Source organism: Talpa occidentalis, unplaced genomic scaffold (assembly GCF_014898055.3).
Source record: "Talpa occidentalis isolate TD23 unplaced genomic scaffold, MPIMG_talOcc4v2.1 talOcc4.16, whole genome shotgun sequence".
Lineage (NCBI taxonomy): Eukaryota > Metazoa > Chordata > Mammalia > Eulipotyphla > Talpidae > Talpa > Talpa occidentalis.
In genome coordinates this window covers 67,398,803-67,424,927 of record NW_023601653.1, presented here as the reverse complement: position 1 = coordinate 67,424,927, position 26,125 = coordinate 67,398,803, and the positions used below count along the sequence as shown (strand labels likewise).

Sequence of the window (26,125 nt, the reverse complement as noted above, 5' to 3'; positions counted from 1 at the left end):
CTGATCTCACCTCTACTGGCCTTTGTTGTTTCTAGGGCCTTTTCCATTAGCATGCATTTTAACTCGGTTCCAGATTCCTTAGTATATTTCTTTGTTATAGAGAAACTAAGTGTTCCTTAGTTCCTCTTAGACTAACTGGCAGCTATGTAACAAGGGGACAGGGTGCAGCTTCCACTCTTCCTCTGTCTGCGCTGCTTTCTGTACATGAGCAGTTGCTCTACTAAAGCAAACTCATCTGACAGCACTTGGCTAGACACACACAGGATTGCAGTTCCAGGTCATTGCTGTAGACTTGTCAGTGTCTCAGAAATTGTGATTCCCCTCGAAAAAGATGAATAACATCCAAACATCATTTTAAAAGCTACTTTCTGTAGTTGGTAAGTATACAGAAATGGAGAAAAGGAACGGATAAGAGGCAGTTGAATGCATGAATCAATTAGCTCTTCAACAGCTGTTTGTTCTCATATAACACAACAGCCTATAGTTTACTTGCAGTTTGTCTTTGGGTTCAAAAACATTAAATTTATATTTTGTTTTAGAACCACAAGCTTAAAATCACAGATCCTATTTAACATTCAACTCTAAGTGTTTTTGTTTGTTTGTTTCTTGAGGTTTTTTTTTTTTAATAGTTTGCCAAGCTTTCTTTGCATTGTCTACAATGTCTGAAGAAGTTATGTGTGCAGATCTAAAATTCCAGGACTCCAATAAAACAGAATATGACAAATCTGGGATTAAGGTAAGATTTTGAGCAGTAGATATGTTGGAATGTGGTAAAACTAATGTGTAAAGAGTAAAGGTAGAAGCGGTCCCCTAAGTACGAGTGAAGTAACAATGATTGTTCTATTTTAGTTTTTAATTAAGCCTCCCATTCGTACTAAAGCTATTAAATGCATCCATAAAAATGTTTGTAAAGAGTTTTTTAAAGGCCCTAATCAATAGCATGAACACTTAATTTTTTAATATATTTTTTATTTTAATATTTCACTCAAGACAGCTAGGATTGTATTTCATATAACTGAAAGGTGATTTTTTTTCCTCCAAAAAATGACACCACAGGACAAGGAGTATATGCTATTTAGAAAATCATGTCTTTGTAAGTTTTTTTTTTAATATAAGAAAATGCTAGCATGTATGTGTGTAAAAGAGAGGGAGAAAGTGACAAAAAGAGAAAGATAAAACTTTAGATTTTCATTTGACTTTATATTAATTGAAGTATATGTTATCCTAAATTTTCAATTTCTTTCACTTCTTTTGGTCATCTTTTCTCAACTAACTAAAATATAGAAAAGGTTAAGCTAAATGAAAGGACACATCACAACTAAAGGAAGAGAAGCAAGAAAGAAATACTGGGAGATAGAACACGGAAAACCATGACGGAAGTGAAACTTTGTAGTTTTCAATACAAATTTGAACTATGATATAAATGGGCCAGCTGTGTAGACTTTCAGTTTATCCTTCAATAAAGTGTACCCTAAGATTCATCCTGCTCACAACCCCATATTATTCAGACTTCCTGGCTCCTGGACTTTTGCATGGAGTCTGCTCCAGCACATTCCCCAGGGTGCTTACTTAAAAATTACTTAAATGGTAGGTCTGGAGAACACAGAAAGCTGATAGAGTTGGTGCATTTAAGAGAGACAGAGACAGTAACAGAAGAATCCTCATACAGTATTTGTGTCTGCCAACAAAATGTGGCATTTTTTGAAATTCTAATTTTCCTGTGAACAGAAATTTCACTGTTAAATTTCAGATTCATTTCTCATCAACATTGTAACTCTTTAGAACAGTTCCATTCTGTTGTCTTTCCCTTTAATACATAATTTTTAAGGGTGACCCTTAAGGATTGTACAGTATTTTCGATTTTATTTTCTTTCTTCGTATTTCTCCTTTTTGTGTGGTATAAGAGGATGTGCATACCATAAATTTTCTATGCCAACAATTACCTTTTTTGTATCTCATCACATTCTTTCATCTATCTGTCCCACTAATTCATCTTATTCTAAATCTCCACTTCAGAAATTTTCTGATTGTATGGGAATCTTGAATCTATGTCTCATTATTTTCTCAGTTCCATGTGATTTTCTCATTATGCAGCTTAAAGTCTATAGTACATACAATAAACAGGATATTATGTAAAAATATCTCTTACTCTTTCACCACTTTGCTTAATGTGCTGTTACTTTCCCTTGAAAAACTCCAATTCTGGTTAAATTCATACATTTACCTAATGTCCACATTTTACTTTTTAAAAAAGATTTACTTATTTATGCATACAAGAACCAGGATACAGGTCAGATATGCGGGGGGTGGGGGTGGGGGGAGGGTGAAAAGATTCACCAGAGACAGAGCGGGGAACAGAACAGGCAGACTGACAATATACACTGCTGAGGAGAGCAGCAGGCGAGGCAGGAGAGGTCTGCTGTGCCATGTGGGCATCTCTCTGGCCAGCTGGGATTGAACCCCCACACAGAGGCCGCAGACAGCTTCACAGCGCGGCACTCAACCTCCTGTGCCACAAGGGAGGCCCCACATTTTACTTATTACTTGGCATTTCTGATTGCTAAGAGAGTAATTATATATTCATTTTGTAAGCAAAAGTACGTTCCCCCAAAATCCCCAGCTTCACTACTGTAAGAACCTTTGTCCTACTTTATAAAAGAGGAAAAATCAATTCACAGTGACTTGATCATCTGATCACTCATAAGTGATCTATTCAGTTATTTCTTCAAAGAAAAAAGTTACACTATAAAAAAAAGCTTATTACTTTGACTACAAAATCTGGACTAATTCTGACTTCTATTTATAACCACTCTAAATTTGCTACATTTTACTTCTACTCTTTCTGTTTCAATTAACTTGTATTTATAGTGATTAATTACCTTATTTGCTTTCAGATTAAATATTTAATGCTAATATTTGAAATATAGTTGGTGATTATGCATGGATTGGTAAATAAAGAGTTTTTTCACTGATTTGTAGTTCCTTCTCCATGTGAGATGGTAATTGATGTAAAAATGCTGAAAGCAAGCTTGCAGTAAGAAACACTTTGTCTCAATTTCTTTTAATAGCATTGAAAAATAGTATAATGTTTAAAATGTTATCTTAAATAATTATGTGTACTAAATGATGCTGTGATGTAATGTATAGAAATGAGAAACAATTGTTTCAGCAACCATCTATATTACTTACAGGATTTTATAAAATCCCAGGTTTTCCTACCTTTTGGCTAGGATTATCTCCCAAAAAAAATTATGAAAACTCTAAGACGCTTAAAGAGATAATTTTCTCCTCAGATTGGTAAGTCATTTTTTATTTTTTTAAACAAGTGTACTAGTTCTTTAGTTTTAGGTAATATTATTTCATTTAGAAATTAAAACCTTACACAGTGATCAACTAGTTAATCCTATATGACATGCTTATTTGAAAGCAATTGTACAGACATAAAAATATGTCTTTATTCTTGTTGAATTTTGTAGCTGGTTTGAGTGAAGATCCTTTTTTTGGGTACATAGCGGATCACAGTTAAAGCTAGCCTCTATTAAAATTACATCCTTAATGTGGAGAAAAAGGAACTCTTCTGCACTGTTGGTGGGAGTGCAAACTGGTCCAACCACTATGGAGAGCTGTGTGGAGATTTCTGGACCTACTAAACATAGAGCTTCCAGATGATCCAGCAATTCCACTCCTAGGTATTTACCCAAAGGACACAGAAACATCAATTCCAAAGAGCACCTGCACCCCTATGTTTATAGCAGCACTGTTTACAATAGCTAAGCTTTGGAAACAACCCAAATGCCCAAAAGTAGATGACTGGATCAAGAAGATGTGGTACATATATACCATGGAATATTACTCAGCATTCAAAAAAGATAAACACATGCAATTTGCAGCAACATGGATGGCGCTGGAAGGGATCATGCTCAGCGAAATAAGCCAAAAAGAAAAAGAAAAATACCGGATGGTCTCACTCATAGCAGGAATCTAGAAAACTTAAATAAGGGACCAGGAAAATGAATATAAGAAAGTGAAAATCAAAATCAACAAAAAACTATGAACCAGAGACACTTTTTGGGGGGGGGGGGGAGGGAGGGGAAGGATTGGGGTCAGAATGGGGCGTTTGCAATTGTATGGGGGAATATAAAAATAAAATTTAAGATTAAAAAAAAAATTACATCCTTAAGACTACTACCTCATACCATGCAGAAATATCAACTCAAAATGGATAAAAGAATTGAACATAAGACCTGACTCCATAAAATATACAGAAGAAAATACAGGCAAAACATTACATGACACACATCTCCGTAACATCTTTAAAGACACACCCCCAAGGCAAAAAAAGTGAAGGACAAAATGAACAGCTGGGATTACACCAAACTAAAAAGCTTCTGTAGAGCAAAAGAGACACTACCCAAAGCAAAGAGGCATCCTATTGATTGGGAGAGAATGTTTGCACACAGTACAATTGCTAAGGGACTGATCACAAAGATCTAAGAAGAGCTGACACTACTCAACAAAAACAAAGTAAACAATACAGTAAAAAAGAAATTGGGCAGAAAATTAAAAAGACACTTCTCCAAAGGAGAACTGCAAATGGCCAACAGGTATATCAAAAAATGTTCAATATCAGTTGCAATCAGGCAAATGCAAATGAAAACCACAATGAGATACCACCTTACACCAGTGAGAATGGCATATTAAAACAACAGGCAATAACAAATGTTGGCGAGGATGTGACGCAAAATGAACTCTACTACAATGCTGTTGGGAATACAACCTGGTCCAACCACTATGGAAAGCTGTGTGGAGGTTCCTCAAATTACTAAAAATGGAGCTTCCACATGATCCAGCAATTCCACTCCTAGGGATCTACCCAAAGGACACAAAAACATTCATTCAAAAGGAATGAATTTAAAAGGAACCTACACCCCTATGTTTATTGCAGCATTATTTACAGCAGATAAGATACGGAAATGACCCTAATGCCAAAAATTAGATGACCGGATCAAGAAGAGGTAATATACACAATGGAATATTACTCAGCAATCAAAAAAGATAAACCCATGCTACTAGCAACAACTTGGATGGAGCTAGAAGTGATTATGCTCCATGAAATAAGCCAGAAAGAAAATAAATATACTGGATGGTTTCACTTATAAGAGGAATGTAGGGAACCCACATAGGGGGTCAGTAAAAAAAATAAAATAAATGTAAAAACAAAATCAACAGGCAACTATAAATCAGAGACATTCTGCAGGAGTCAGGGAGAGGGATCTTAATGGGGGGGGGGGGAGACCCAGACAAGTGGAATAAAGATGCTGATTGAGTAACTTTCTGCCTCTCTCCTAATACTTCATGCTTTTCCAACTTTCTTCTGTTTCCTCATCTTATGAGCAAAAGAAAATACTGAGAAAATAATTTAACAGCTAGACACAGACATATTGCTGAGTATAAATACAAAATTTTGGCTGAAAAGTACAGAAAAGGGGCCACTCCTGGTGGCACAGGCGGTTGAGTCCAGTGCTGTGAAGCTGTCTGCTGCCTCAGCAGTGCATGTTCAATCCCAGGCAACCAGCGAGAATCCCATATGGTGCGACAGACCTCTCCTGTCTCGCCTGTTGCTCTCCTCATCAGTGTATTTCAGTCAGTCTGCCTGTTCTGTTCCCTGCTCTGTCTCTGGTGAATCCTCTCACCCTCTGCACATCTGGCCTGTACCCTGGTTCTTGTATGCATGAATAAATAAATATTTATTTAAAAAAAAGAGAGAAAAATACAGAAAAGTCAGGGAGCCTACCCACATGGCCCAGCAGACCTCTCCTGACTTGCCCACTGCTCCCCTCAGCAGTGTATTTCAGTCGATCTGCCTGTCCTGTTCCCCACTCTGTCTCTTGTGAATCCTCTCAAGCCCCCATAACTCTGTCTTGTACCCCAGTTATTGTATGTATAAATAAATAAATATTATAAAAAAGAAAAATACACGAAACGAGCTATTTTGTCTTGATTTTCCCAAAATAAACAAGGTGAATACCAACATTATGGAAAAGTCAAAGGAAATTAAATACAGGATATACATTAATAGGAAGGGTGCTGCATCTTTACCAATTGGGTTTATTCTATGAATGCAGATATATTTACACCATGGGAGAGAAAAAGAAAATACATTATTCTGTATAGGTACAGAAAAATCATTTGATAAAATTCAACACTATATAATAAAGTCTCTCAGAAAATAGAAACAAATGTTTTCCTTCTTTGATAATAGCATTAGAGAGAGAATGTTGTTATTAAAAAGAAAAGGAAAAAACCACTAGCAAAAAAACCCCACCTAAACCTGTATTATACTTCTGGAAAAAAGTGAATGTTTTTCTTTTGAGCTCTGGAACAAGATATAAATGGTTTTTGGGGAGGTTTGGGGGTTGAGAACCATCCCTCATCTGCAGGTCAAATGCTAAAAAATTATGCTTCTGGAATCTCTTGATGTCATTTCCACACACGGAGCAATAGAGTTGCCCTACACTTGCACTTTAATCAAGAGCCCTTTAAAAAAAGAAGGATCTTTATCATTTTATTTAAGACCTTCCACAGTCTATTTGAGATTCTAACTGTGGAAAGAGGCAACAAAAAGAAATTTTAAAATGCAGCAAAGAGAAAGAAGACATTTTACTTACAGCTCATACAATTGTGTACATAAAAATATAATTTATAAACAGACTATATAACTCCTTGTCACTGGATAAAATATTAATGCAGCAATATCAGTTCTATTACTAAATGTCAACAGTAAACAATCCCCTTTATACCAACACCAAAATGGAAAAGAGTAAAACATCTCATAAAAATGTGGAAAACTTCTGCATAAGAAAATTACATGCAAAATGGCCCCATTATCTCACCCCAAAAAACACTCCCTTCCTGGACCCGGCCACCAGACTACTGATTATGAGCAAGGCAAGTAAAATGGCAATCAAGGAAACAATCCAATTTTAAAACAGGCGTCCTATCTGCATAGACATATCTCCAAAGAAGACATACAGATGGCCAATAGGCAATGGTAAGATGTTCATAATCCCTTATTATTCAGGAAATACAAATGAAAATAACAATGAGATCTCATTGCTGTGAGAATGGTCATTATCCAAAAGATGAAGCAAATCTTGGAGACGATGTGGTGAGAAGAGAACCCTTATATACTGTTGGTAGGATGAGTGAGTTGGAGTAGATGTTTTGGAAAGCAGTATGGAGAAATCATACTGCAAATCAAAAACAGAAATCAAAAAATAGAAATTAAGAAATCAAAAATAGAAATTCTACGATTCATCATACTTGTGGGTATTCACCCCCAAAGGTAAACAATAATGCAAACACTATATCAACCCCCCATGTTTATTGTAGCATTATCTACAATAACAAACAATTGGAAACAATTTAAGTAGATATCATCTGATGAATGGGTACAGAAAATGTGACATATATATGCAAAAACTGAATACTGTTTAACTATAAAAAGTTGAAGTCCTGCCCTTTGCAACCGTATGGATGAACCTAGAGGGTATTATACTTATGAAATAAACCAGATAAAAACAAACATCATTTGATTTCACTAATATGTGGTATATACAGAAAATCAACAGATGGACTAAATAAAACAAAAACAAATTTCTGGACTGTAATTAGTGGCTATCAGAAGGAAAAGCGGGAATGTGGATAAATGAGGACAAATAGACAACAGTATGGTGAAGGATAGACTCGAACTATTGGTGGTGAACTCTGTGTAGGACAGATACATGTTGATTTGCAATGATGCACACCTGCAATTTATACAATGCCATAATGCAGTGTTACTTCAAAAAATTTATGAAATAACTTGAAGACAATTATTGCCCAATTCCCAAGTATGCTTTGCATACTTGACCTAGAATTGGATGGACCCCTGCTTCTAAAATTGTGGGGTCAAATTTAAAAGAAACTAACTTAAGAGGCCCTCTAGACTCCTTTTTTTCTCCTTTTTGGTAGATTAGTTGAGAGCTTGGTCAATGAATTGAGCCAGTTTTCAGAGAAACAAGAACTGATCTCACCTCTTCTGGCCTGTTGTTGTTTCTAGGGCCTTTTCCATTAGTATGCATTTTACCTCGGTCCCAGATTCCTTAGTATACTTCTTTGTTATAGAGAAGCTAAGTGTTCCTTAGTTCCTCTTAGACTTACCGGCACCTGTGTAACAAGGGGACAGGGTGCGGCTTCCACTCTTCCTCTGTCTGCGCTGCTTTCTGTACATGAGCAGTTGCTCTACTAAGGCAAACTCATCTGACAGCACTTGGCTAGACACACACAGGATTGCAGTTCCAGGTCATTCCTGTAGACTAGTCAGTGTCTGAGAACTTGTGAACCCCTTGAAAAAAATGAATAACATCCCAACATCATTTTAAAAGCTACTTTCTGTAGTTGGTAAGTATACAGAAATGGAGAAAAGAACAGATAAGAGGAAGTTGAACATCTGAATAAGTTAGCTCTTCAACAGCAGTTTGTTCTTATATAATACAACAGCCTACAGCTTATATGCAGTTTGTCTTTGAGTTCAGAAATATTAAATTTATATTTTGCTTTAGAACCACAAGCTTAAAATCACAGATGCTATTTAACATTCAACTCTAAGTGTTTTTGTTTGTTTTTTTGAGTTTTTTTTATACTTTCCCAAGCTTTCTTTGCATTGCCAACAATGTCTGAAGAAGTTATGTATGCAGATCTAAAATTCCAGGACTCCAGTAAAACAGAATATGGCAAATCTGGCATAAAAGGTAAGATTTTGAGCTGTAGATGTGTTGGAATGTGATAAAACTAATGTGTAGAAGAGTAAAGGTAGAAGCTTGCTCCCTAAGTATGAGTGAAGACAATGATTGTTCAATTTTAGTTTCAGATTTTAATTAAGCCTCCCATGTGTACTAAAACTATTAAATGTGTCCATACTAACATTTATAAAGGATTTTTTTAAAGGTCCTAATCAATACCTTGAACACTGAATTTTTCATAAATTTTCTATTTTTAATATTTCACTCAAGGCAATTAGAATTATATTTCATATAACTGCATTGTGAAATTTTTTTCTCCATGAAATGATGCCACAGTTCAAGGAATATATGCTATTTAGAAAATCATGTCTTTGTATTTTTTTTATATATAAGAAAATGCTAGCATGTATGTGTGTGTAAAAGAGAGGGAGAAAGTGACAAAAAGAAAAAGAGATAGAACTTTAAATACTTTCATTTGACTTTATATTAATTCTAGTATATATTATCCGAAATTTTCACTTTCTTCCACTTCTTTTAGTGATCTTTTCTGAACTTGCTAAAATATAGAAAAGGTTAAGCTGAAAGAAAAGACATCAGAACTAAAGAAAGAGAAGAGAGAAAGAAATACTGGGAGATACATCACTGAAAACCATGATGCAAGTGAAAACTTTGTAGTTTTCAATACAAATTTGAATTATGATATAAATGGGCCAGCTGTGTAGACTTTCAGGTTATCCTTCAATGAAGTGTACTCTAGTCTTCATCCTGCTCACAACCCCATGTTATTGTGACTTCCTGGCTCCTGGACTTTTGCATGCAGTCTGCTCCAGCACATTCACCAGGGTGTTTAAATTAAAAAATGCTCAAAAGGTAGGTCGGGAGAACACAGAAAGTTGGTAGAGTTAGTGCACTTAGGAGAGAGAGTAACAGAAGAATCCTCATACATTATTTGTGTCTCCCAACAAAATGTAGCATTCGTTAAAATTCCAATTTCCCTGTGAACAGAAATTTCATTGTTAGATTTCAGATTCATTTATCATCAACATGATAGAACAGCTCAATTTTGTTGTCTTTCCCTTTAATACATATTTTTTAAGGGGACCCTTAAGGATTTACAATATTTTCGATTTTATTTTCTTTCTTCGTATTTTTCCTTTTTGTGTGGTGTAAGAGAATGTGCATACCATAACCTTATATGCCAACAATTACCCTTTTTGTATCCCATCACATTCTTTTTTCTCTCCTGTCCCACTAATTCATCTTATTCTAAATCTCCACTTCAGAAATTTTCTCATTCTATTGGAGTGTGGAATCTATGTCTCATTATTTTCTCAGTTCCATCTGATTATATCACTATGCATCTTAAAGTCCATAGTATATAATATAAACATTATATTATGTAAAAATGTCCCTTACTCTCTTGCCTCCTAGTTTAATGTGCTGTCATTTTCCCTAGAAAAACTCCATTCTTGTTAAATTCAAGTATTTACCTGCTCTGAACTCTATCCAAATGGCCGGACATTGTTGGTGAAAATTACACAAATTCTCAAGCCCAGTTTCCTAAACTTCTGTCTGAGCTAGTCTCATTTCACTGTTGTTGATGCAATAATGTTGCGACATACAGAGAACATTGCCAGTAAAATGCCAACTAACTCTTTTAGATTCGGGAAACAGTAAAGAGGAAAAGAATTACATAGTCAGGATCTTACCTAAGGTTAAACGTATGACTTCAACTGTTGTCTCTCTCTCTTTTTTTTTTTTTTAAAAAAAAAGATGTATTTATTTACGCATACAAGAACTGGGATATAGCCCAGAGGTGCAAGGGATGAGAGGTTTCACCGGTGACAGAGTGGGGAACAGAACAGGCAGACTGACTGAAATACACTGCTGAGGGGAACAGCTGGAGAGTCAAGAGAATTCTGCTGCACCATGTGGGCAACTCCCTGGCCTACCGGGGATCGAACTCATCCTGCAGAAGCTGCAGATAGCTTCATAGTGCTGTGCTTAACCCCCTGCACTGCCAGTGAGGTCCTGTCGTCTTTCTTAATAATTATTTTCTCATTTATTTTTATATTCAATTATTAGTCTGAGTACCTTCTTATTAATTTGAGTAACTTTTTATAGTCGAACACTATTCCGGGTACTGAAAATACAGGAGCAAGTACCTCTTTTTATAGAAGATAAATTTTAAGATGTGAGAAAATAAATGATTGGAGAGAGAGAGAAAGAGAGAGAGAGAATCTCTAATTGCACTCCCGTATGTGAAGATTTAAAACTGAGTTATAGTCTAGAAAGCTGGAAGACCAGCTCTTATGGTCAGTGGGAATCACCACACAAATTCAGTGGAAAGGACATCACAGAAAGTAAGAACACCTAGCTCAAAGACCCCAGGAAAGCCTGAGGACTTACTTCCTAGTTCATGCTACACCTTCCCTCTCTGCGACTAACACTGCCCTCCTGCCATATTCTTACTCATATCCCCTGTTTTATTTCTAGATGGTAATTATGAAATACTCACTCTTATCAAAGGACAAATTTCATTTTGCTGTGCATTTCAATCATGTACCTGTTCAAAGACATTTCTTCTATAAGATTCCCCTTTCTCTGCTGCTTCATTGTCCTCTCACCAATATACTCTACTACTCTATTTAACAAAATACACCCCCTACTTGCCCAACTAAATCTATTTATCTCCATTTCTCTGTTTACTTTCATAACCCAACTTTGGGACAGCATTACCTTTGGTCATGAACTCGAGGTCTTCAGAGCTCCTTCTCTTCTCAACGGACCATATTAGGCTTCTGCCCTCATTGTTCCATGGACACCACGATGGATCTAGGCCACTGATGGCCTCTCTGTTTTACCCCAAGAATCACATCTCTGCTCTTTTATTATTTGACTTCCCTGCGCTCCATTCACACAGTTGCATCATCCCTCTTCCTTCACACTTTCTTTACACAGGCTGCTGACACATATGGTGTGACCCTGGTCTCCACTATGACCATAGCAGCTCCTGCTCAGCCTTCTTTTTTGAATTTCCACCTGGATCAAACTCTGTTGTTTATTTTTTTAAAGATTTATTTATTTACGCATATAAGAACCTGGGTAGGGCCAGAGGTGCAGGGGTGAGAGAACTCACCAGGGACAGAGTGGGGAACAGAACAGGCACTGACTGATATACACTGCTGAGAGGAGCATCGGGCAAGACAGGAGAGGTCTGTTGTGCCATGTAGGTGCTGAAGCCCTTGCGCCACCAGGGAGGCCCTGGATCAAACTCTGTTTTATGGAATATTCCGGGACTCTCTTGTGGGTCCTCTGTTTTGTGACACTAAAGATATTTTGCTAAGTTACCTCATTCATTCCTTTGGATTCAAATACAGTGACTTCCAACTCTCCACTGATGATCTGTCCTTGATTTTCCAGACTAGAAAATCAAATGCCTATTTCACATTTCCATATAGATGTCTAATATCCTCTTAAATTAAAATGGTAAAAATAGAAATATTTTTTCCTCTTGTTCCTTCCTCCTCATTATCATTAAATGCAAATACAAATACATACTTAAATACAATCTCCAAGTATGTGCTATGTGCCAGCACTGTTCCAATCGTATTCCAAATCTTAAGCCATTGAGTTTCTCAACTTTGTGGGTTTCTGTTTCTTTTTTTAACCAATGCGGAAACTAAGACACAGAGAAGTAAAAGATTTTGTTCAAGTTTCCCCAAGGGATAAGAAGCAGAACCAGAATTCAAGGCGGATATTTTATTATAGAATATTCTGTGCTTGTTTTTTGTCATTGCTAAGCTCCCTATAAATATGCTGATCTTATTATTACTTAACAACTTTATCAAGTCAAAAATCTCTCATAGGGCCTCTCCAGATGGCACAGGCGGTGGAGCGTTTTGCTGTGAAGCTGTCCACAGCCTCTGCAGCACCAAGTTTGATCCTGGCCAGCCGGCAAGGGTCCAATATGGTGCAGCAGACCTCTCCTGTCTCACCCACTGCTCCCCTCAGCAGTGTATTTCATTAGTCTGCCTGTTCTGTTCCCCACTCTGTCTCTGATGAATCCTTTCACCCTCCCGTGCATCTGGCCTGTACCCCGGTTCTTATATAAATAAATAAATAAAATCTTTAAAAAAAAAATCTCTCATAGATTTCATAAATGTGTGCTACAGATTCTAACTTCAAAAAGTATTCACAATATATCCCGTGAGTCATCCCATTCTCTGATATTAGTAAATCTAGCTACTGTTCTCTCTCACTGGTCTGCTGCAAGAAGTTCCTCTCTATTTTCCCTCTTCCAGTACTGCAGCTCTGCAGTTCATCCTCTTTTTTCTGTAACAATAATCTTTCTAAAAATATTATATTATTTCTCCCTCCTGCTTGAAAATCCCTTCCTATAATAAACAATCTCCAGTCCCCTAACTCTGGCTTACAAAGGCCAGAAATACTATTTTCTTTACTTTTCTTTGATCTCCACCAATATCTTTTCTCACCTTGTTCAGAATTTCATTGCCACTCTGAATGTTTTCTGTTTTTCAAATAGAACCCTAATTAGGGTCTGAGAGCTAGATCTTCCTGCCTGTGACATTCTCAACACTGATTTTGCATGCTGATTCCATGGTAAGGTCTGAACTGCTTATGCTCTAGAATATAACTCCATTATAATCTTTGCATACCATAGCACAATTTGAGATCGATCTGTCTATCTATCTATCTATCTATCTATCTATCTATCTATCTATCTATCTATCTATCTATCTATCATCTATTTATCTACTATCATCTACTTATTCATCCATCCATTAACTCATTCTTCCACCTCCCTACTAATCTATCGAATCTTTTTTCTCATAGTTAAAATTTATATTCTATAAGAACTGGAATTGTGTTTCCTGCTAACTGTGTTGTTAGTACCCAGAAGGTACTCCGTAAGGAAGTTACTCTGGTAACATTTGAATAGTTCCTACACATATAAATGAGAAAAATTATTAAGAAAGACAACACTTGGGCCTCCCCGGTGGCGCAGAGTTTGAGCGCTGGGTTGCGAAGCTGCCCGCGGCCTTTGCAGCGACAGCTCGATCCCCGGCTGCTCTCCGGCCACTGGAGGAGGGCCCCACATGGCGTGCAGACCTCTCCTGCCCCCCGCTGCTCCTCTCAGCAGTGTACCTTGGTCCTTCTGCCTGCTCTGCTCCATGCTCTGGCTCTGGTGAATTTTCTCACCCTCCCGTGCTTCTGACTATACCCAGCGCTTGTATAAATAAATAAATAAATCTTAAAAATAATAAAAAAAGAAAGACAAAACTTGAAGTCATGCTTGTTATCTTAAATAAGGTCCTGACTATGTCATTCTTCCCTCTTAACTACTTTCCAATGTCAAAAAAGTTGTTTCACATTTTATCAGTAATGGTCTCTGTACTTTATTGCATTACCAACTGTGAGACGTAGGCATTGCTTAGAAGTTTAGTAAGAGTCTCATGTAATACTGTATTTATATTTTCTTGAAAGATTGAATAGTCATATCTACATGTCATAATTTAACATGTAACGATTTAATAATTAATTTTAATGATATATATATAACATTAATTAAATGCATGATTCCTTATTTATTTTTCTTTGTAAGAAAATGATCTCTTGTGGGTTTACTGATCATGGAAAAATGTTGGTAAAAGAACATGAAAAATTTTCATTAAGGAAGTGATGTAGATCTGTCCTAGGATCTAGTTTATAGGAGGACACCAAGACATTACAAATAGAGGCACAGGCACCTGAGCATACTGTGACACAGTCCGCAGCCTCTTCAGTGCAGGTTGGATCCCAGCCAGATGGGGAGATACCCACTTGGTGCGGCAGACCTCTCCTGTGTCTCATGCTACTCCCCTCACAGTGTATTTCACTCAGTCTGCCTGTTCTGTTTCCTTCTCTGTCTCTGGTGAATGCTCTCACCCTCCCGCATATCTGGCCTGTACACCACAGTTATATAAAAAAACAAAATCTTAAAAAAAAATAGAGACAGCCCCAGGACTCTCAGGATGTCCTGGGGGAAACATATATCACTGATATTACTTTTCAAGAGTTTCTCATTGTCCAATCAAGGATTGAACTCCCTATTAGCTGACAGCTGCTAAGTTTCCACAAATTTGGACAGAACAGAATCTATATGGATTGGTTTTCTCACATCTTCTTTAAAATTCCATTTCTGCCTCTTTGTTCCTTTAAGCAGCCCACCAGTTAACAGCCTCCTTGTGAGACCCATTTCAGATGCTGAACAACTAACGAAATATTTTTTATTTCTTTTTGATTTATTCTTCAAAAAAGATTTTTATTTCCTTCCCCTCCTTTTTTTTTGCTTTCAAACTTTGTTTAAAAATGAGCAATGATGTAAAAAAATATATAAATAAAAGAAAATTTTTAAAAAGAATAAAAAAAAAATTTTTGAAAATGTCCTTGAGTTTCCAGCAAAAACATTCTTTCACTTTGGGGACATGTTACGTATGAAGTTAAAGCAAAATGAATGAGTGTTTCAACTTAAGATGCACACCACTCTACTCTCTGTGCTCACCTTGCTTCCCACAGCACCAGCCGCCACTCCCCGCTCCAGGCAGTGCCGTGTGGTGGCTCTGGCTGTGCTCTGCCTTCTGCTGCTGGCAGGACTGGGAATCTTAGGAAGCATGTGTATGTATTACCTATATTTTGATTGGGTGGGAAAATACATAAAAGCACATGAGTTTTACAAAGAAGTTTAACTCTTGGAATTAAGGCTCTGAACCCATAGAACACACATAGAATGCTGCACTTACAAGATGGCACTTAAATCTCTCTCCCTGATTCCTATAAAGAAAGTGACTGCCCCCTATACCTTTAATATTTTAATATGATTTCAGCAAAAAGGAGTGGTGGTTGTTTGGGGGATTAAGTTTTTAATCTTCTATCTTGTTTGGGATGGAGTTTATGGAACTTTCAACAATCAAATGGGAAAACTGAACAAACTACAGAGCTTCAAAGAGGAACTTCAACGAAATCTTTCTCTGCAACTGACTGAAAACATGAATAGTTCTGTGAAGAACAGGAAACTCTCTATCATGCTGCAAAAAATGGCCACCAAATTATGCCATAAACTATATGAAAAAGATTCAGGTAATCTTCTATTCTTCTCTGAGTATAGTGGACTAAATTTAAGAGTTTCTAGAGCATCATTTCACTGCTATCTAGAAGTTTTTCCTTAGAAGCCATTATTTGGGGGAAGGAATTAAATGTGGCTGACAGAGGATGCATTGATATTTTCATGGAACTAGAAAAAAGAACCAGAAAAGGTAATTATAGCCATAGACCCCAAATTATCCCAAAATGTGGGTAATAGCTACTTAATAAAACATTAGCTAACACAGTTTCTTTAATCTGATATGTTTTACTTTTTTTGTAAAGATTTATTTATTTATGCATACAAGAGCTGGGGTACAGGCCGGATGCATGGGAGGGTGAGAGGGTTCACCAAAGACAGAGTGGGGAACAGAACAGGCAGACACTGAAATAACTGCTGAGGGGAGCAGCGGGCGAGACAGGAAAGGTCTGCTACACCATGTGGGTAGCTCCCTGGCTGGCTGGGGATGGAACTCATGCTGCAGAGGCTGCAGACTGCTTCATAGTGCAGTGCTTAACTCCTTGCACCACCAGGGAGGCCCTGTATTATTTTTATTTTGGGCACTGAGATGAGTAGAAGATAAGGAGAAAAACATATATCTTTATGGCGACTTCGTTCCTAAATTTTAGTCAATGTTTGATGAGTATTATTGTAAAAGAAATAAAACTAGACTTTACCCCATGAATGTAAGTGAATGGTGTTTAAATATGTTTAGCAGCTTCTATTCCTTTTATAATGAATACACAATCTTTGTGATCTTGAGAAGTCTCCCCAGTATTCAACAAATCCGAGAGCTAGAAATGTATTAGTTAGAGAAGCCAGAATGGGTGGAGGTGTGTGGGGTTGATTCTCAAGAGACAAATTTTCTTGGGATTAACTTTCACTGCCAAGTAGGAAAACAAAACATGAAAGTGAGAGAAGGAGATTAGGCGATCATTATTCAGGGCTCCTGAGGAAGGAAAATATAGCGCTCTTTCCTCTGACATGTGTTGTTCTTGTGATGTTTTCAACACACTACACTGGTAGTAGGAACCTAGAACACAGGATTCACTTTCTTCACCACTGGTTTTAAAAAAAGAAACACAAGTAAATTTGGTTAACTTAATATAGAGGATAATGGGGGAAATAAGAATAAGGAAGATTATCAGTGCAATCCAAATAAAACTGCTTCTTCCCCCCAGGACACAAATGTAAACCTTGTCAAAAGGACTGGTTGTGGCATGAGGACAGCTGTTATTTACTCAGTCAGGAGCGTGAAGATTGGCAAACAAGTGAACAGGAATGTCGGAATCTAAATGCCAGTCTGTTGAAGATTAAGAACAAAAGTGTATTGGTAAGCCTTCATTCTAATATCTAATTAGTATCTCCACATTTTACCTTATTTATTTATTTGTTTGTTTGTTTGTTTGTTTATTTATTTGTTTATTTATATAAGCACTTGATACAGTCAGAAGTCCGGGAGGGTGAGAGGATTCACCAAAGCCAGAGCAGGGAACAGAACAGGCAGACTGACGAAGTACACTGTTGAGGGGAGCAGCAGGCATGGCAGGAGAGGCCTGTCACAACATGTGGGACCCTCGCCCAGCTGCTGGGGATCAAACCGGTGCTGCGGAGGCTGTGGGTAGCTTCGAAGCCCACGGCTCAACCACTGAGCCACCAGGGGAGGCCCTACTTTTTTTTTTTTAAAGATTTATTTATTTATGCGTATAAGAGCTAGGATACAGGTCAGATGTGTGTGAGGGTGAAGAGATTCACCAGAGACCCAGTGGGGAACAGAGCAGGCAGATTGACTGAAGTACACTGCTGAGGGGAGCAGCGGGCTAGACAGGAGAGGTCTCCTGCGCCATGTGGGAATCTCCCTGGCCTTCCGGGATTGCACCCACTTCCCAGAGGCTCCCGACAGCTTCGCAGTGCTGAGCTCAAACACCTCTGCCACCAGGAAGACCCCCACATTTTACTTATTACTCGGCATGTCTGATCTCTCAGAGTAATCATAGTCATTTTTTAAAAGATTTATTTATTTATTTATACAAGAACCGGGGTACAGGTCAGATGCGTGGGAGGGTGAGAGGATTCACCAGTGACAGAGTGGGGAACAGAACAGGCAGACTGATGAAATACACTGCTGAGGGGAGCAGCAGGCAAGACAGGAGAGATCTGCCGTGCCATGTGGGACCCTTACCAGTCGGCTGGGATGGAACAAGTGCTGCAGAGGCTGTGGACAGCTTCACAGCGCAGCACTCAACTGCCTGTGCCACCAGGGGAGGCCCCATATATTCATTTGTTAAGCAAAAGTACATTCCCCCAAAAGCTTCATCTTCCCTACTGTAAGACCCTTTGTCCTACTTTAGAGAAGAGGGAAAAATCAATTCACAGTGACTTGGTCATCTGATCACTCATAAGTGATGGATTAAGAGTTGTTTCTTCAAAGAAAAATGTTACACTTTGAAAAAAAGCTTATTACTTTGGCTACACAATTCTGGACTAATTCTGACTTCTATTTATAACCACTGTAAATTTGCTACATTTTACTTCTACTCTTTCTGTTTCTATTAACTTTTATTTACAGTGGTTAATTACTTTATTTGCTTCCAGGTTGAATATTTAATGCTAATATTTGAAATCTATAGTTGGTGATTATGCATGGGTTGGTAGTTCCTAAATTAAGAGTTTTTTCATTGATTGGTATTTCCTTCTCCATGTGAGATGGTATTTGATGTAAAAATGCTGAAAGCAACCTTACAGTAAGGAACACTTTGTCTCAATTTCTGTTAATGGCATTGAAACATAGTATAATGTTTAAAATGTTCTCTTACTAAAAAGAAACTTCTCTGAAGAGGAAATGCAAATGGCCAACAGGCATATGAAAAAATGTTCAACATCACTTGTCATCAGGGAAATGCAAATCAAAACTACCATGAGATACCATCTTACACCAGTGAGAATGGCACATATTAAAAAAAACTAGCAACAACAAATGTTGGCGAGGGTGTGGAGAAAAAGGAACTCTCCTGCACTGTAGGTGGGAGTGCAAACTGGTCCAACCACTATGGAGAGCTGTGTGGAGATTTCTTAACCTACTAAACATAGAGCTTCCATATGATCCAGCAATTCCACTCCTAGGTATTTACCCAAAGGACACAGAAACATCAATTCCAAAGAACACCTGCACCCCTATGTTTATAGCAGCACTATTTACAATAGCTAAGCTTTGGAAACAGCCCAAATGCCCAAAAATAGATGACTGGATCAAGAAGATGTGGTACATATATACCATGGAATATTACTCAGCATTCAAAAAGATAAACACATGCAATTTGCAGCAACATGGATGGCGCTGGAAGGGATCATGCTCAGCGAAATAAGCCAGAAAGAAAAAGAAAAATACCGGATGGTCTCACTCATAGCAGGAATCTAGAAAACTTAAATAAGGGACCAGGAAAATGAATAACTACAAGAAAGTGAAAATCAAAATCAACAAAAAACTATGAACCAGAGACACTTTTTGGGGGTGGGGGGCAGGAGGGGAGGGATTGGGGTCAGAATGGGGGGGTTGCAATTTTATGGGGAATATAAAAATAAAATTTATTATTTAAAAAAATAAAAAAATAAAAAATAAATTGAAAAAAATAAGTAAAATGTTCTCTTAAACAATTTTGCGTACTAAATGATGCTGTGATGTAATGTAGAGAAATGAGAAACAATTATTTCAACAACCATCTACATTTCTTATAGGATTTTATAAAATCCCAGACGACTGACTTTTGGCTAGGATTATCTCCCAGAAAAAATCAAGGATCCTTTGAGATGCTCAAAGAGAAAATTTCCTCCTCTGACTGGTAAGTCATTTTTTATTTTTTTAAACAAGTATACTACTTTTTTGGTTTTAGGTAATATTATTTCATTTAGAAACTAAAACACTTCACAATGATCAAGTAGTTAATCCTATATGACATGCTTATTTGAAAGCAATTGTACAGACATAAAAAGTATGTCTTTATTCATGTTGGATTCTTTTTTTTTTTTTTTTTTTTTTTTTTTTTTTTTACCTGAGGCAATCACTACTTGCTCTCAGGCCACACCCCACCTTCCAGGAGGAGATTAAACGAATTATCTCCATGGTCCTCCTATTTTGACATTCTGTTGTTGTTGTTTTATTAATGTGATTGATTTCCATCAAGTGCTTATCACCCTTATCCATGTGCAAGCAGTGCATTTTTTTTAGCAGTTTCATATTTTTTCCCTTTCTATGCCCTCAACAAATATTGCTGTAGCTGTTGTATTCCAGTCTCTGTTAGATACTGAACACAATTAGTTTTTTTTAATTGTTTTCATTCTAAAGTATTTGAAGATGGGGTAAGCATCATCGTTCCCTGCTTTATACATGTTTGAGTAAAATTGACGATGGTGTAGGTCTTAGGTGATGAAATATTTCAGTCCCACCAAAGCAGCCATATACTGCCTCCCACCCCAGTACTTGAATGAGAGGCTATGTCTAGAGCAGGTGTACCTTACACAGACCTTGATTGGTCAGTGTTCCAACAACAAGGGCCCTGTATCCTTCCCTTTGGGAGTTTTTTTTTTTTTTTTTTTTAAATATTAAATTTTATTTTTATATTCCCCCATACAATTGCAAACGCCCCATTCTGACCCCAATCCTTCCCCTCCCGCCCCCCACCCCCCAAAAAGTGTCTCTGGTTCATAGTTTTTTGTTGATTTTGATTTTCACTTTCTTATATTCATTTTCCTGGTCCCTTATTTAAGTTTTCTAGATTCCTGCTATGAGTGAGACCATCTGGTATTTTTCTTTTTCTTTTTGGCTTATTTCGCTGAGCATGATCCCTTCCAGCGCCATCCATGTTGCTGCAAATTGCATGTGTTTATCTTTTTTGAATGCTGAGTAATATTCCATGGTATATATGTACCACATCTTCTTGATCCAGTCATCTATTTTTGGGCATTTGGGTTGTTTCCAAAGCTTAGCTATTGTAAACAGTGCTGCTATAAACATAGGAGTGCAGGTGCTCTTTGGAATTGATGTTTCTGTGTCCTTTGGGTAAATACCTAGGAGTGGAATTGCTGGATCATATGGAAGCTCTATGTTTAGTAGGACCAGAAATCTCCACACAGCTCTCCATAGTGGTTGGAACAGTTTGCACTCCCACCAACAGTGCACAAGAGTTCCTTTTTCTCCACATCCTCGCCAACATTTGTTGTTGCTAGTTTTTTTAATATGTGCCATTCTCACTGGTGTGAGATGGTATCTCATGGTAGTTTTGATTTGCATTTCCCTGATTACAAGTGATGTTGAACATTTTTTCATATGTCTGTTGGCCATTTGCATTTCCTCTTCAGAGAAGTTTCTTTTTAGCTCTTCTGCCCATTTTTTGACTGGATTATTTTCTTTGTTGTTGCTGAGTCTCATCAGCTCTTTGCAGATTTTTGTGATCAGTCCTTTATCATTAGTGTTGGGTGCAAAAATGTTCTCCCAGTTGGTGGGGTTTCTCTTTGTTTTTGTTATTGTCTCTTTTGCTGTGCAGAAGCTCTTTAATTTGATGTAGTCCCAGCTGTTTATCTTTGTCTTCACTATCACTGCTTTGGGTGATGTGTCTGTAAAGATGTCTTTGATGTGCAAATCCCGTAGTGTTTTGCCTATATTTCCTTCTATGTATTTTATGGTTTCAGGTCTTATGTCTAGTTCTTTAATCCATTTTGAGTTGATTTTTGTGTATGGTGTGAGGTAGTGGTCAAGCTTCATTCTTTTGCATGTAGTGACCCAGTTTTCCCAGCACCATTTATTGAACAAACTTTCTTTGCTCCAATGCATAGTCTTTGCTCCTTTGTCAAAGATTAGTTGACCATAAATCTGTGGGTTTATTTCTGGATTTTCTATTCGATTCCATTGGTCTGTATGTCTGTTCTTGTTCCAATACCATGCAGTTTTGATGATTATGGCTTTGTAGTATAGTTTGAAGTCTGGGAGTGTGATGCCTCCATTTCCTTCTTTTTTTTTCAGTAGAGCTTTGGCTATTCGGGGTTTTTGGTGATTCCATATGAATTTCATCAATAATTGTTCTATTTCTTTGAAGAATGCCATTGAGATTTTGATTGGAATAGCATTGAATCTGTATATTGCTTTTGGTAGGATGGCCATTTTAATAATGTTTATTCTTCCAATCCATGAGCAGGGGATGTCTTTCCATTTCTTTGTGTCTTCTTCTATTTCTTTTAACAGTGTTTTATAGTTTTCTTTGTATAGGTCCTTTACCTCTTTTGTTAGATTTATTCCCAAATATTTGATTTTTTTTGTTTCGATAATAAAAGGGGTGGTTTTTTTGATTTCTTCTTCTTCAGATTTATTGTTTGTGTATAGGAAGGCTACTGACTTTTGCGTGTTGATTTTGTATCCTGCCACTTTACTGAATTGATTGATGAGTTGAATTAGTTTTTCTGTGGAGATTTTGGGGTTCTCTATGTATATTATCATATCGTCTGCAAATAGTGATAGTTTGACTTCTTCTTTTCCTATTTGGATTCCTTGGATGTCTTTCTCTTGTCTTATTGCTCTGGCTAGGACTTCCAGTATTATATTGAAAAGCAGTGGTGAGAGTGGACATCCTTGTCTTGTTCCAGATCTTAATGGAATTGCTTTCAGCTTTTCACCATTGAGAATGATACTGGCTGTTGGCTTGTCATAGATGGCCTTTATGATGTTGAGGTATGTTCCTTGTATCCCAAGAATTTCAAGGGCTTTTATCATGAATGGGTGTTGCACTTTGTCGAAAGCTTTCTCAGCATCTATTGATATTATCATATGGTTTTTATATTTCTTTTTGTTGATGTGTTGGATAACGTTGATTGATTTTCGGATGTTAAACCATCCTTGTGCCCCTGGAATGAATCCAACTTGGTCGTGGTGAATTATCTTATGGATACATTGTTGGATTCTGATAGCTAAAATTTTATTGAGGATTTTTGCATCAGTGTTCATTAGGGAGATTGGCCTATAGTTTTCCTTTTTTGTGTTGTCCTTATTCGGTTTTGGTATTAGTGTAATATTGGCTTCATAGAACGTGTTTGGTATTGTCCCTTCCTTCTCAATTTTTTGGAAGAGTTTGTGAAGGATAGGCACTAATTCGTCTCTGAATGTTTGGTAGAATTCATTTGTAAATCCATCAGGTCCTGGGCTTTTGTTTTTGGGGAGGTTTTTAATTACCATTTCAATTTCGCTGCTTGTAATTGGTCTGTTTAGGTGTTCTATTTCTTCTTTATCTAGCTTTGGGTGATTGTAGAGTTGTAGGAATTTGTCCATCTCCTCTAGATTGTTGAATTTGTTTCCATATAACTGTTCATAGTAGTTACTGATTATTCTTTTGATTTGTGCTGTGTCCGTTGTGATTTCTCCTCTTTCATTTATGATTCTGTGTATTTGTGCTTTCTCCCTTTTTTCCTTTGTGAGCCTGGCTAGGGGTTTGTCTATTTTATTTATTTTTTCAAAGAACCAGCTCTTGGTTTCATTGATCTTTTGGATTGTTTTTTAGTTTCAATTTCATTTATTTCTGCTTTGGTTTTTATTATTTCTTTTCTTCTACTGGTTCTGGGGTTTTTTTGTTGTTCTTTTTCTAGATCTTTGAGCTTCGAGATTAGGTTGTTTCTTTGAGTTCTTTCTTGTTTTTTGATGTGAGCTTCTATTGCTATATATTTTCCTCTTATTACTGCTTTTGCTGCATCCCATACATTTAGGATATTGGTGTCCTCCTTGTCATTCAATTCAAAGAATTTTTTAATTTCTTCTTTGATCTCCTCGTTAGTCCAGTGGTCTTCCAGTAGTGTGGCTTTTAATCTCCATGAGGTAGGATAGTTCCTTGCCTTCTTTTTATGATTTATTTCTAGTTTGATGCCTTCGTGGTCAGAAAAGATGGTTGGTATGATTTCAATCTTGGTGTATCTGTTGATGTTTGTCTTGTGCCCCAGTATGTGATCGATCCTGGAGAATGATCCGTGTGCGCTTGAGAAAAATGTGTACTCCGTTTTTTTGGGTTTAGTGTTCTATAGATGTCTGTTAAGCCAAATGCTCTAGGTCCTTATTTAGAGCTTTAGTTTCTTTACTTATTTTTTGTCTTGTTGATCTATCCATTGTTGATAGTGGTGTGTTGAAGTCTCCCACTACATATGTGTTTTCTCTGATGTCTGTTTTCAGAGAGGACAACAGTTGTCTGATATATTTTGGTGCTCCTTCGTTTGGTGAGTATATGTTAATGAGTGTTATTTCTTCTTGAAGTATTGTCCCCTTAATCATAATGTAGTGACCATTGGGGTCTCTTTTTATTTTTTTGAGTTTGAAGTCTGTTTTATCTGATATAAGTATAGCTGTTCCTGCTTTCTTTTTTGGCCCATTTGCTTGTAGAATTGTTTTCCATCCTTTGACTTTGAGCCTATTTTTATCTTTTGTAGCTAAATGTGTTTCCTGGAGACAGCAAAAGGTTGGGTTTTGTTTCTTAATCCAGGCTGCAACTCTGTGTCTTTTTATTGAAGAGTTTAGTCCATTTACATTTAGAGTTAATATTGATATGTTAGCATCTGTATTTGCCATTATGTTTGTCTTTCCTTTGATTTTATTTATTTATTCTTTTAATAACTTTTTTTTTTTTTTTGGTCTTCTTTCGTTGTTATTCGTCCCTCTGAGGTTCTGGCTTTAGGATTCCTTGTAGTATTTTTTGGAGTGGGGTTTAGTCGTAATGAAATTCCGGAGTTTCTCTTTGTCTGGGAAGGTCCAAATTCTTTCTTCATGGAGGAAAGAGAGCTTTGCGGGATAGAGTATTCTTGGTTGGCATCTGTTTTCTTGGAGTCTGTTGACTATATCCCTCCACTCTCTCCTTGCCCGTAGTGTTTCTTCAGAGAAGTCTGATGTCAGCCTGATTGGTTTTCCTTTGAATGTTATCTGTTTCTTCCCTCTTGTCAGCTTCATTATTTTTTCCTTGTCCTGGATTCTTGGGAGCTTTACTATTATGTGTCTTGCTGTGTTTTTCCTTTCGTCGTGGAAGTTTGGTGTTCTTCTTGCTTCTTGTATATCAATTTTCAGCTCCTTCTTCTCATTTGGGAAGTTCTCTTCAATTATATCCATGAATATTTTCTCTGTTCCTACATCTCTCTCCTCTCCTTCTGGAATTCCTATAACTCTTATATTTCCTTTCCTCATGGAGTCAGATAGTTCCCGAAGTCTTTCTTCATTCTTTTTCCTTCGTACTTCTCTTTCCTTTTCTGTTTTGGTTCTTTTTATTTCTGTTTCTTCAAGATTACTTATTCGTTCTTCCATTTCATCTATTCTGCTTTCATTGCTTTTCCCAGAGTTCTTTAGTTCCTCCATTAATTCTTTGATCTCCTGCATTTCTCTTACTTCCCTCTTTAGGGACTCAATTTCCTTCTTCTGATCTATCACTTTTTTAATCATGGCAATTTTAAATTCTCTTTCTGGAAGGCTCAGAAGTTCTTCCAAGTTGCTGTCGTTGCAATCTGGGGAGTGGTTTTCTTTTTGTGGTGTGCTTCTTTCCTGAGGAGTTTTTAGGTTGCGTGTGGTTCTTCTACTCCCTACTGTCTGTTTTCTAATTTGTCGTATGCGTTGGGACACTGTGTTGCTCGGACTGACTGACATCTTGGGTGAACTTCTCCGCTCCCCTCTGGCTCTTCCAGGAGCCATCTCTGTCTTCTGGGGGAGCTTTCTGCTGGTTTTAGGCAGTTTTTACTGAAGAAATGTCCCTGTTCTCAAATGGCGAAGCGGGATGCCGTCCCTGCGCCTCCGGTTTCAGGCACACTCTTCTGCGCACCCGGTCTGCCCCGGACGTGGGTGCCTGCTCCCTCTGTGGGCTCAGACTGCTGGTCGGAAGGGGCCTGGCGTGGAATAACTTCCCGGCTGGCCACTGGGTCCTCCAGAAACCTTCTGCCCTTTTCAAGCAGTTTTATAGGGTGTTAGTGACTTTTTTTTTCCTGGTCGCTAGGTGGCGCCAGAGATCTCTCCTATTGTCCTTGGGGGGGCTGTTTTTCGCCTCCCCCCACCCCGTGGGACAGAGAACAGAGCGGGAATGGTAGGGTACACCTCAACAGCTTTGGGGTGCTGTGTCTGCCTTGTGCCCCACCGTCGTGGAGAAACCACGCCCCGAATTTTCGTGCCCCGGGTCTCAGTTCAAAGCCCTCAGTTCCA

General features: G+C 37.6%; 1 protein-coding gene across 1 annotated transcript in view; it reads left to right on the top strand.

Moving 5' to 3' along the window:
- Positions 1-658: 658 nt before the first annotated feature.
- LOC119247026 (C-type lectin domain family 12 member A-like) overlaps positions 659-26,125 on the top strand; it is a 30,596-nt gene continuing 5,129 nt past the window's right edge. The window contains exons 1-7 of the mRNA XM_037513252.1: positions 659-736; positions 7,082-7,196; positions 8,694-8,792; positions 15,363-15,463; positions 15,758-15,923; positions 17,109-17,260; positions 19,663-19,766. Of these exons, the coding sequence (XP_037369149.1) occupies positions 659-736; positions 7,082-7,196; positions 8,694-8,792; positions 15,363-15,463; positions 15,758-15,923; positions 17,109-17,260; positions 19,663-19,766 (815 nt within the window). The remainder of the gene's footprint in view (positions 737-7,081; positions 7,197-8,693; positions 8,793-15,362; positions 15,464-15,757; positions 15,924-17,108; positions 17,261-19,662; positions 19,767-26,125) is intronic.